At 38.4% G+C, this 13,151-nt stretch overlaps 1 protein-coding gene across 1 annotated transcript; it reads right to left on the bottom strand.

Annotated features, from left to right (window-relative positions):
* Nucleotides 1-8,070: 8,070 nt before the first annotated feature.
* Nucleotides 8,071-9,015, bottom strand: Prps1l1 (phosphoribosyl pyrophosphate synthetase 1 like 1). Its single transcript, XM_031357711.1, is given in 3 exon segments — nucleotides 8,071-8,518; nucleotides 8,520-8,956; nucleotides 8,959-9,015. Coding segments are annotated over 3 exon segments (942 nt in total).
* Nucleotides 9,016-13,151: the final 4,136 nt, after the last annotated feature.

Genomic DNA, 13,151 nt, shown 5'->3' with positions numbered 1-13,151 from the left:
TTTGGAGGGGAAACTGGGAAAGGAGAAATTTACATGTAAATAAAGAAAATATCTAATAAAAAAATTTTCATGCCATGTTTTCTTTCTTTCTTTTTTTCCCCAAAACCACAGTTTCCTGTTTATTTCAATGGCTCAGCAAATATACACACACATATGTATATACACATGTGCATCATATATACATTCGTCTAAATTCTGTTACCAAATAGAGAAACAAGAGGTAGAAGTTCATTAAAGCAAATTTGTTAACTGAGAGATCTATATTACATGTAAAGGAAAGGAATAAAATCTAGAGTTTATTTCATATATAAATCATGTACCAAAACAGTTGAAGCTGTTCTATATAATGTTGATATTATTTACTAAATAAACCCACATCATATTCTTAAGCTAGAAATGCCCTGTATTTTGGCTACATTATTTCTGGGTGTATGCTCAGAAGAATCAAAACCAGGTACTATATAGATAACCTAACACATTGTGTGTGGCCACACTGCCAATAATCAGGACAGACAATCAGTCTCAGTGTCCAGCAACATGATAGGCAAGCACAGTTGTGAAATATACACACAACAGAAGTTCTATGTATCCATAAAGAATACAATTACATCATTTGCAGAAAAATAGTTAGAACTGGGTATTATTAACAGAACTATAGTAGACTCAGAAAGACAACTATCAGTGTTTTGCTTATATGGAATTTAAGGGGAAATGACCTGACGTTAGAATGAATATTGTGTGTGTGGAAAGGGAAAAGGGACCGAGGGAATTAGAATGATAATTGAGGGCTGACTATGACCAAAGGGTCTTCTAAATGGATATGGGAATGTCTTAGTGAAATCTCAGCCTTTGCACAGTTTATATACACTAATGAAAAAACAAAGTGACGTTTTAAACTTTGAATGGGAAGAAAGCTTTACTTAAATAAATAATATGGAATATTTTGACTTAATTATGGACACAAAAATCAGAGGTTCAAAAATATTAATTGGTTAGGAATACAGCTAGTATTAATATAGATGCAGAAGTCAACTCTCTGTAGCTACTTAGGAAAACACTCCCTTGTAAAAACTGCGTATTGCTCATGCATTGCAGTGAGAACTGAGGCAGAGTATGAAGTGCTGGGGAAGATGAATAAGAAGCCTTGTAACTGGATTTGCCATTGCAAAGCTAGATAGGTAAGAAGAGGGACATTCTTTATTTTACCTGCAGGTGTGTCTATAGACCACATGCATGCAGTACCAACAGAGACCAGAAAATGGATTTGGATCCCTTGGAACTGTTGTGAGCTTCCAGGTGAGTTCTAGGACTCAAACGTCTCTTTAGGAGCAGCCAGTGCTTTAAACCACTAAGCCATTCATCTTTCAAGCTTCGTCTTTCTAGCTTCTTGGTTTTTTTTAAACATTCATTTATTTTATTTTGTTTGTATTTTGTATGTACCACATGCATTCAGGTGGTTCTAGAGAGCAGAAGAGGTTGACAGATCCCCTGGAACTATAGTCACAGGTAGTTGTAAGCCACTTGGTATAGGTTTGAGGAACTGAACCTGGGTTCTCTGAAAGAGCAGCAAATGCTGTTATCTGCTGAGCCATCTCTCCAGCTTCTAATATGATTTAATTATAGCAAATTAAGTAAATATATCATCAACAAAAATCTCCACCTGTTTCAGGAAGCCACCCCAGACCACACCCCCAAAGACATGGAGCTAAGTATGATGTAATTAAGAAAGATTGCAGCTGTGTATTAGGGTCTGAGGGAGAGTTAACTCTCTACCATGGCAAAGCCACAAGCTATTATGTAAATGTGAGAACAAAGACAGTTTAGTATAATTAACAGTATTAAGGCAGCTGAGAGGTCAGAGGATGCAACACTAGCCAGTGACTAACAGCTAGGAGATAGTCAGGGTCAGTGGCTCACAAAGCACAGGAGATGGACAGAAGGGGCTGCAATTATCCCCAACTGGGTGGACAGCTTATGAACTGTGCATGTCTATACATAGCTAGACTGTGAAATAGCCTATTATACCCAAGAGTCCTACAACAAAATTAAAGTCTACTTGATTTTTTTAAAGGCCATTTTATTTTGGTTTTCCTTGACTCTTTGGAATTGCACCTGTGTATAAAAACTTTTAGGTAAAAGTGATACTTTTTTTTTGTAGAAACCAGTTCTGATATATAATCAATATGTACTGAATAAACAAACTAAATTTCATCCTATATGTTAACCCAAACATTAATATATTTTAAAAGTAATAATAATGCAATATTTCCCAACTAATAATTACAGAAAAAGAACCCATTGTCTAGGGATAGCCTTGCAAGAAAGATGGCACTTAAGTGTCATCTCCTTTGGCCAGTCTTATAAGTGAGCAGTGGATGCTGGGACCCTGGGGTGGAGAAGCAATCTGAGGTTAAGTCTACAGTTAGCAAGAAAGAGGCCTTGGGTTCATTGGAGATGAAGGCTGTGGTCATGGGGAGGGAGGCAGCTTATGCATTGTACTGGCCAGAGACACCTCAAGTTTTAGCAAATTAGAATCTTATAATCATGACCAAGACTATCTCTGCACTCAGATTTTTCTCTATTAATCTCACTTTTGAGGCTGAGGATCATATAAGCTTGGTGAATCATAAGAATTCTTGAGGGTAGTTGTTGAAAAGTATTGTTGACCATGCCTTGTTCTTCAGGTGGAGAAAGCCATTGGCTGGAATTTCATAGTTACCAAGTTTTGGAATATCTGAGTTCTTCAGAAAGCCTCCACAAAGGACAAAGGACAAGCATGAACTTTCTAGTCTGTAATACTTAGGGTACAATCTTCTTAATAGTGATAGTAATTTGTGATATATATGTATATGTACATTATATACGTGATATATATGTATATACATTATATGGTGACCGATAATCAGAGAAACTGAACTGAACACATTGCAGCTTGTCTGCCTTACCGTACTGTTTATTTTTCTGACTTAATTTTTTTCTACTCTTCTTTTTTGCTTTACTTCAGCTAGTCTTCTTTGTGTGTGTGTGTGAGTGTGTGTGTGTGTGTGTGTGTGTGTGTGTATGTGTGTGTGTATGCGTGTGTGTAAAATTTGGATGAGAAATGGTCCTAAAAACTCCTTCACAGTTTATATAGTGTGTTTATAGAGAGCTGATTGGATCATGGGTTCTAAATTCAACAGTGGATTGGTCCCCTTGATGAATTCATAGCTGAATGGGCTTTTAGAAAGTGTGACCTGGTTGGAGGAGGTGGATCTCTAGATCTTGTTTCTGTACTCTCTCTGTCTCTCTGTTTGTCTCTCTGTCTCTGTCTCTGTTTCTCTCTCTCTCTCTCTGCAGCTCTCATGCTTGTTGGGGTCTGAGAATCATTCCACAAACCACATGAACACTGATCTCAGTCAGGGATGCTTTATTGAATACATACCCTCATACCGATGGGATCAGAGACATAGCACAGAATTATCTGAACTATGACAACAAACATTTCTCAGGGCCATCTTATAAAGGAAAAAAAACCCCACAAACCCCACAATGAGCTCATACACAGGTGCAGAAAGTGCTGCCCAGGGGTCAGCTCCAACTGAAGTAATTTTAGACATAACAGTTCACACTGACCTTCAACTTGAGGGGTCCTACATAAATAAAGCTTTGTAGAATTCCTTAAGATTAACAAACCTCAGAACATACAGAACATAACAAGGGATGCAGTTAGCATGCCCCTGTTCTGAGTCAAGTTATTTTTCTGTGTCAGTGACTGGCAGGCATATTATAGCAACAATATGAAGTAGCTGGCAGGCATGGAAAATGGCTTCAGTTATGCTATCGGGGGCAGGCTTAACAATGCTCTCTTGCTGTTCCATTCTCTTGCTCTCTCCCCTGCCTCTTTCTTTGGTGCCTTTTTTCCATCCTTGTCATGATGTCCTACTTTGCCAAGGCCCAGAAACACAGGATCTAAGCAACACATTGGTGAACCAGTTGAACCCATCTGAACCTTTGCTCCTCTAAGTTGCCTCAGGTATTTTGTCACAGCAACGAAATGCTGATGACAACACTATGTATATTCCTACCTCAAAGTCTTTACAGCTGCTGCCCCTTCTACCTCTTATGCTATTTCCCAAGTGCCCCGAACCTGTTTCCTTAATCATTCTGTAAAAGGTAGGGCTGTTTAGTAGAAAAGCCAACTAGTAAACAAGAAAGGGAAATGCATAATTTCTGTTTGGAAAACAGATACCATTCATTGCTTATTTCCAAACTTAGAGACTAATGTTGCAAAAGAGAGGTCTCTTTCTTTTGCATGAAATGATGAGTTATCCCAGGTATTACATAGCGTGTACAATTAAATCAGATTTAATAATTAATGGATTTCCTGGAAAAGAAGACAACAGGATGATGAGCACACAAGTCACTAGTTGCATAACAACTACTCAGGGTGAAATGTATTATTTAAAGCTATTCAATCACAGCCTTATCTTTTCTAATTCTTGCAGGATGCCTCCGAGTACAATCATCTGACTGCATCTCTGAAACAGCATTAGGATTTGGGAAGCATGTTAACAAACACTAACTGCAGCCACTCTGAAGAAAACACCATTAATCATGTCATCTGATAAGAGATATGTCAGGTGCGCTTAGACATTTATACTCATACCAGGTTCCTATAAACACTCCTTCCCGCGTTAGGGATTTCGCATCTTTATTGTATATTGTTTAGTCTGATCTCTCATAATACAGCCTCCTCAAGATGCTGTGGGTTTCCAGTTGTAGATGCTGTTCAGGGGAATTTTCTTTGCCCATTGCAACTCAGTTTCCCCAAAATGTACAGTTTCTATTGCATCAGTCATCTACTGGAAATAGATAAAACAAGCAAGCAAGCAAACAAACAAACAAAAAACAACCTACAAGTGTGACCCATTGATTTTTTGAATACATGAAAAACATTAAATTGTTTTCTAAGAAATTGTTGCTAGATTTATCCTGCATTAGGTAATTTTCTATCAACTTAAAAACATCATCAGAAACATAAGAGCTGAGAATCTAAGGTTCTATTGTCTTTTCTTTGTCTGTTCCTGCCTTTTTTTGAGATGGCTGCTTGTATTCATAAATCACATACCTAATTGCTTTCAAAAAATGTTATCCAGGCTTTGGATAACCTGGGGCTTTGATCCAGAGCATGCTTTACCAATAATGAAGTTTTTTTTTTTTTCATTTTTTCATCTTTTGCAAATCTAGCGAGGCTAAGAACCTACAGAGGGACTGGGTCCTGGCTCCTGGCTCCTGGCTCTGTTTGCTGGGTTGTACCTTCTATACATTTGCAGTGTTTTCTTTTGTTCTATTGTTAGTAGGAAGGAGGACCAAAACTGTATCTACAACATTTATGCTGAAATCTCTTAAGCCAAAAGCTGTCCAAGTTCACCAGTTATAGATTGTTTTCTCTTCAAAGTAGAACATAATTGAACTGTTTTCTGTCACTTTGTAACAAGCATAGACATTTTTCTAGTTTACATTAATCTATTGCCCATTTTGTTTAGAGGCCCCATCAGGCATACATTTACTATTCATAGCTTGCTAGTAATCTGCTTATGGTGTCATACCTATCCACACATGCTCTTAAACACAGACATGTGTCCACTCACACTCAAACACATATGCATCCAATATCCACATATGCACTAATATGTGCACACTCATGTACTTTCACAATACCATATATGTACACTCACACATTCATATCACAAATGCACACATACATGCACACACACATACACTTCAAAGTAATCTAACAGTTTTCTTTTTATGTCCTTTTGCCTATATGTGTGTTTGTGCACCGTGTGTGTGCTAGGTGCCCACAGAGACCAGAAGTACACTGGTCTGGAATTACTTTGTATTCTGGAAGAAATTTGTCTTAAATAATTGGTTGTTGGAAACTGACACACTTCATTTAAATAGGGGAATCATGTTAAAATGAGCATTCGACTCTTAAAGTTACATTGTAGTATATACTACATATATACATATGTACAATCAAGGAATTTACATATTTCCTTCAGGGATGCAGAAAGATTAGAGCCTTATGAAGCTATTGGTACAACATGAAGAAACCATATGCATTGCTATGCTCTAGATAGGTGAACGAATGCATAAAGTCCACTAAAAAAAAATATGGCAAGACGCTCATTCTCCACTTTAGAGTATGTGGGCAATCTACAGGAGTGAATGCCAAGGTAGGGGATGAGGAAAGCGTCTCCACAGGGACTCATAGGAATGATTATCCCTCAAACTTGATACGATTATGTGCCTCCTTCCCCCAACAAGAGCAGTTGCTGCATTAAATGGGACATATGTTGTGTCTGGGATTCCTGTAAGCGTGCATAGGTGTGTTTTGAGAATTGAAACCCTGCAGAATTGTGTGTATCGTCCTCATTCCACTACTATAGGTTTATTATACTGTAACAAAATACAACCTCAAAAGGTCCTTGAATTTTGCTCACCTTTTCCCAGATGAAGTTTGAGAAAAGCCTGTCAAGTCTGCTTTATGAAAAAATTTCTATAAGGATTTTAATTGGGTTTATGCTAACTAGATAATTTGAAGAAGCTGTCAGAATGCAATTTCATTCTTCCTATTCAGGTTTCTAGTACACCCAATTTAGGCTTTTTCTGTCGTCCTTAACAATGTTTTGTAAGTTTTCATGGAGGTTTACTACTAGTGATAGGTTTTATTGCTTTAGGCTGTGGATATATGTAATATGTATGTATGTATATTGTGATAGGGTCTCACTATGTATCTTGGGCTCTCTGGCCTGGGACTCACTATGTAGCATAAGACAACCCTGAACTCTCAGTTCTTTTGCCTTGACTTCCCAAATTCTGAGTTTTTAGTAAACTCAAACATTTTTTTGAAAGGAACCATAATTGTAAAATTTCTTAATCTTTTAATACTAAAGAAGATTTGTAAATGCCTTAATACTGTCTTCAAATTTGAACACAAAAATTAAGGCTTAAAATATTTCCTTAGAAGTACAAAGACATTATTCCATGCCTTTTACTACCCAGTAATTCAAATGAGAAGTCAGATAACACTTTGAATATTGCTTCTTTAAATATGTTTTGTTTTATCCTTTAGAAATTCTCAGGGCTTTTTTCTATTCGTGTGGAGATGAGAAACTTCACACAGTCTTTGTAGCCATGTACTTCCACACACAGAGACACTACATTGGCTTTTCTTAAAAGAAAACATCATAGCTTGAAATACAAGCTAGGGTCTTTGGGACCTACAAGCCAGTCTACTACAGTGAAGGATGATGAGACACAAAGGTTGAAACTAGGCAGAAGGCTCTGCGTTCCCCACCTAGCCTCTACTGTGATGCTAGTAGGCAGCTACAGCAACCAAAGTTATATTCAGACCATATATCATTGATAGGTGCAAGAGAAATTGCTGTTGAAAAGACTACGGTCTGTTGAACAGATGAACCTAAGTGCATGTTTGTCCAGGAGAAGCGTGCTGGGACAGCTAAAGTGAAAGGAGGATGTAGGGTTAAGAATCTAAGATGAGTCTCCAAATAGATGGTCATGGTCTTCTTTCTCAAATGACACTAGCTGTACTTTTCTGTGTAGGCTCAATGAGCTCAATGGTGGCTTAAACTGGAAGCTGCCGTCGCCTTCCAGTGAATTTAAAATACAAGAGAATGGGTAAAAAAAGCCCAAGGTGCTTGCTAAAGTTTACCATAGACTCTGGTAAACTTGGGGCATGTGATCGTGTATATTAGATCGAATGGCTTTGTCGTTCACTTGTTCTTTGGTAGTTTGACACAATATGTTGCAAGATCAGAAACCCTTGTGGCAATAGGGCTTTATGAAACTTCAAAGCTCACACAATCACAGAAGCCAGAATGAAATGACCATATGAGGAAACCCACAATTTCCTATCTACTGGGGCCACGGTGGACCCAACTGGGTCTATGACAGAACAACATTTCATCAAATACAGAAGCAAAAAAAAAAAAAAAAAAAAAAAAAAAAAAAAAAAAAAAAAAAAAAAAGGAACAGGGTTTATTTTTACCTTACTGCATTTAAATTTTATGTCATTCCATTACAAGGGAACATGACTGATTCTCCATTATGGGTTCTCCGGATGGCTTCAGCAAGAATCTTGGAGATGTCAGTCACCTGGATTTTGCTACACTGCTTCATCCTGTCTTCTTGAGGTATGGTGTTAGTGACTACTACTGCTTCAAAGCATGCGCCATTGATGCGAGCAATGGCTGGGCCAGAAAAGATTCCATGAGTCAAGATGGCATAAACTCTGGTAGCTCCTTCTGAGAGAAGTTTGTCTGCCGCATAACAGATTGTACAACCAGTATCAGCCATGTCATCTACAAAGATAGCCACCCAATCCTTTACATCACCTACAAGCACCATGATGCCCACTTCATTGGTTTTCTTCCGTTCTTTGTGAATCAAGGCAAAATCCACATTCAAATGGTCCGCAACGAAAGTGACCCTCTTGGCTCCGCAAGCATCAGGAGTTCCTCCAGTCAGAAATATTCTCCTTTATCCACTTGAGGACAGCTGGCTCTGCATACAAATTGTCTACCGGGATGTCAAAAAAACCCTGGATCTGAGAAGCATGTAGGTCCATGGTGATAATGTGATCTGCACCTGCTATAGACAGCATATTTGCTACGAGCTTCGCAGAGATGGGAACCCAGTTCTTATCCTTTTTATCCTGCTGGGCGTAAGGGAAGCACAGGATGACTGCAGTCACCCGGCTGGCTGAAGCGATCTTGCAGGCATTGATCATGATCAAAAGTTCCATTAGACTGTCGTTGATCTCACCACAACCGCTCTGAACGATGTAGACATCTTCTCCACGCACACTTTCACCAATTTTCACGCAGGTCTCCTGGTTGCTGAACTTCTTAGTTACTATCTTGCTGAGCTCGAGGCCCAGGCACTCCACTCTGTAATCTTCTGGGATAAGTCCTGGTGAGAACTGCCGCTGAAGATTTTGATGTTTGGCATCTTGGCCGGAGATCCTAGGCACAAAACTTCCATCTTGGAAGGGAAATTGGACCACAGACTAAGAGTTTCCAGGCATTGCACAGTGGGTGGTTACAAAGCTGTTACTGTCCCTTCCCCTAACGGTTGTGCTGATCTGACTTCAAGCCTTTTGAAAAAAAAAAAAAAGAGAGAAAACAAAGCTGAACAAAACAAAAATAAACTTGACTGGCATCTACTGCACACTTTCAAATTAAGAAGACTTTATAGTCCATGGGAATTTCTTATTGTTATTGTTAATAATTTTTCTTGTTTTGTTTTTCTTTTTTCCTAGATAGGGTTTCCCTGTGTAGCCCTGGCTTTCCTGGAATCAGTTCCATGATTGAATTAAAGGTATGGTTAATCATTATTAAATTTTTGGAAATTTAAATATTTGAATCAATGGAAAAACAAAACAGGGTTCTAAACAAATTTAAAAGTTTGAAGCTGGAGGAGTTCTGCGTGGAGTGTTCTTCAGTCTATTTCTTCAACAGAGTGAAAAGACAAAAGGTTGGAAAATGGTATAGATGGGATTCTATTCCAGAGTATTTGCAAGTACCTCCAGGATCCAGGAGGCATAATGGAGAGGTTGCTACGTATTCCATAAGCACTTCCCTTGTGTCAGTTGTTTTACTTCCTGCAAATGTATCAGGATGTGCGACGCCACCTCCCCCCACCCCCTGCCCCAGGCCACATGTATCCTGGCATAACTGTAAACGCAGCTTAACATATTTGTAGATGGCAGCATCTCTGCTGGGGTTTAAAATGATAAATAGGAGATAGCAACCTTGATATTTAAAGAAACTGAGTCTGGAATCCAGCAAGTGGAGTAAGTTATTAAAACATTTATTATATACAACAGTCTGAAACATATTAGTTGGTTACAGACTTACATTTACATATTGAATGAGATATTATAAAGTCCCATAAACAGCTAACGATGTCCATGTTAAAAATGCTGCATCAATAAAGCATGGTAATTGACTAATACAGAAGTAGAGGCTCACAGCCATCCATTGAACTGAGTACAGGGTCCCCAATGAAGGAGTCAGAGAAAGGGCCAAAGGAGCTGAAGGGTTTGCAGTCCCTTAGGATGAACAAAAATATGAACTAATAAGTACCCTCAGAGCTCCCAGGGACTCAGCCACCAACCAAGGAGTACACATGGTGGGACTGATTGTTCTGGCAGCATGTGTATAGTAGAGGATTGCAAAGTCAGTCATCAGAGGGAGGAGAGGCCCTCGGACCTGTGAAGGTTCTGTGCCCCAGTGTAGGGGAATGCCAGGGCCAATAAGTGGAAGAGGGTGGAGTGGCAAGTAGGGGAAGGGGGTAGACAACAGGGGTTTGTTCTTGTTGTTTTTTGTTTTTGTTTTTGTTTTTTTTTTTTGGAGGGGAAACTGGGAAAGGAGAAATCATATGACATGTAAATAAAGAAAATATCTAATAAAATAAAATAGTTACTCGTAAAAAAAAAAATAAAGCATGGTAATGATCTGAGCACATCCTCTTGACATGAAAATACCTTTCTTTCCTCTTCAGTTCATGTTCTTTGTGGTTGACAATTCATGCCAACTGCTTTCTGTTCACAGCTCTTCATTCATGTTCTTCTCTTCAAAACAAACCCAACAGAAACACCTGTGCCATGTAATTCATCCCAAATGAGCTATATACAGTGATTTGTACAGAAAATCCTGTAGCTTAATTTAGAAGCACTAAAAGTACTTGCAGCCTCAATTAAATTGATTTTTCTTTTAGTGTTCTCAGTATGACACACATTTTCGGTTTTTAATGAAAAACAAAACAGATTTTTAAATAGATTTAATATTACCTAAATAGGACTGAATACTAATGTAAATATTTAAAACCCATAGTTGGTTATATTTTTCTCAAGTTGTTCAGTAGAAGCCATTTTCGTCTTGCTGTTATTTTTGTTCCAAGATCTGGCTGCTGCTGAACCTTGGATTTGTCTAGAATCATAATATGTTAAGGACAGAAATGGTCTCAGAGGCCATACAGCCATATTAATAACCCAGTTCACAGGCAAGAAACTGAGTTATCAAAGAAACAAGCTACCCATGATCTTCTGACTCACTACATACAGCTCAGTGTGTACCAGGATGTGGGCTTCCTAGATTTCCAAGTATGGCTTTTACTGCTCTGTCCTGTCAGGCTCCTTCTACTCCCCATCCCCAAATTAATTAGAATGACAGAAAAAAGTGTACAGAAATACTTGCACATGTGCCAAGTACTTAGCAAATAACTACAATAAAGAACAAATATGAGTCCGAATAATATCATGTTGCTCAAACCAACCTCTAAAATCTCCAGAAAGAAACAAACCACTAGTGTGATACACTGTTCTTCTGACATGTTTCTCATTTGGATACATCCTCCAGGGATTTCATGTTCATCCTCTTTGTTCTATAGGTTGAGGGAGAAAACTTATCAATGATGGACTGCTTCTGGAAAAAGATACATGCAAGGATGATATTGTGTAACACATCTCTCTGTTGAGGTGTTCCTTCTTAGTAAATTGCTCTAGAACTCAGAATGGTGAAAAGGAGAAAGGACCTCATTTTTCCCCTTCCCCAAACAAGAGTGTTTATATGTCATGTGTACAGATCAGTGAGAACTGTTGCACATCAAAGGTCTTTTGAGTCAATAGCCAGAATACACACATTTCCTTGGTAATCATATCTTGCTTTAGTGATTGTTTCGTTACCCTTCACAATCCCAACATAAATAATTCAAAGACAGTTCTGATGCATCTTGATCAGCTAAGGAGAAAAGAAATCCAGGCAGTCATTTCAGAGAGCGAGGGAAATGGTTGTGTTTTAAGTTAAATAAATGCTTTCACTAAACACACTTACAGTTGACAAAATGCTAGATGTTTAGGTGGCAATTATAGTTCTTTGATAAACTGTCAAATCTTGTCACAACACATGTTACAAACAAGGACAGATTTAGATGTCCTTTCTGACAGCTTTGTGTAGGTTGGGAACGTGTGGCAGTTAATTTCAAGCAAGGAACATATTTTTCTTTCCAGCAGTTATCTCCTTGTTGATTAGGAAGACTTTCTTTGTGCCTTTAATCTTCCTCATTGACTCACAGTCCCAGAACATTATTATACCACTGCCTCAGCTCATCTATTTTATTCATAATCATCAACAGCAATACTTGGAGAGAACACTTTCCCACTGAGGTTCACGCTCCGTACAAATGCTCTAAAGTTTGTCCTGTGATTGTTAATGATTGGAGTTGATGACTGTGTGTGTTTATCAAGTTTTTTTTGTTGGAAATCTGTCATCTTACATAATAGATGTGTAGGTAATGGCGAGGTAAATAAGGCAGAGAGAAACAAATAGGAACCTGGAAGGAAGTTTCATGGTTCAGAAACAGGGCTTTGGTTGTGAGTGTTGTGTTAAGACTCAGGAAGGTGTTTCTGGACTGTTTATTGTTTTTTTTAAAGTCCAGTAAGCCAGACAATCCTAGTATGAAATAATAATCATGGAATAAAGATGATGTTCCAGGTGCAAAATAATATATCATTGTAATGACAGACAAAGCAATATGTAGAGAGATTCTGGAACTAACACATTGCAAATAAGAAAAGTCTGTATCTCATAACTCTATGAAATAATTTGGAAGTGTTTCAAAGCAGATTCTGGACTGATGGTTGTGTATGTGTGTGTGTGTGTGTGTGTGTGTGTGTGTGTAATTGAAGGTCTTTTGCAATTGAAAGTGCTTGTGTGCTTTCACACAAGTAATAAAAAGCTATGTTCATGAACTTTAAGAACACACAGCTTCCATTTATGATATGCAAGTCTCCTTTAAAATGTACCTTTGTAGCACAGTAGGCAGGGTTAGGTGGATTTCTGTGAGTTCAAGGCTGGCCTGGTTAACATAGCAAGTTCCAGGTCAACCAAGATTACATAATGAAACTCTGTCTCAAAAAATAAAAAAATAAAAAAGAAAAAAGAAGAGAGAGAAAAAAAAACCCTGTTCCTTCCCCTTGCCCCCTGCTTACCAACCCACCCTCTCCTGCTTCCTGGCCCTGGCATTCCCGTACACTGGGGCATAGAACCTTCACAGAGCCAAGGGCCTCTCCTCCCATTGATGAC

The sequence above is a fragment of the Mastomys coucha genome, unplaced genomic scaffold (assembly GCF_008632895.1).
Source record: "Mastomys coucha isolate ucsf_1 unplaced genomic scaffold, UCSF_Mcou_1 pScaffold6, whole genome shotgun sequence".
In the NCBI taxonomy this organism is placed as follows: domain Eukaryota; kingdom Metazoa; phylum Chordata; class Mammalia; order Rodentia; family Muridae; genus Mastomys; species Mastomys coucha.
Note: the sequence above shows the minus strand (reverse complement) of the source record. Positions and strands in the feature narration are given on the sequence as shown.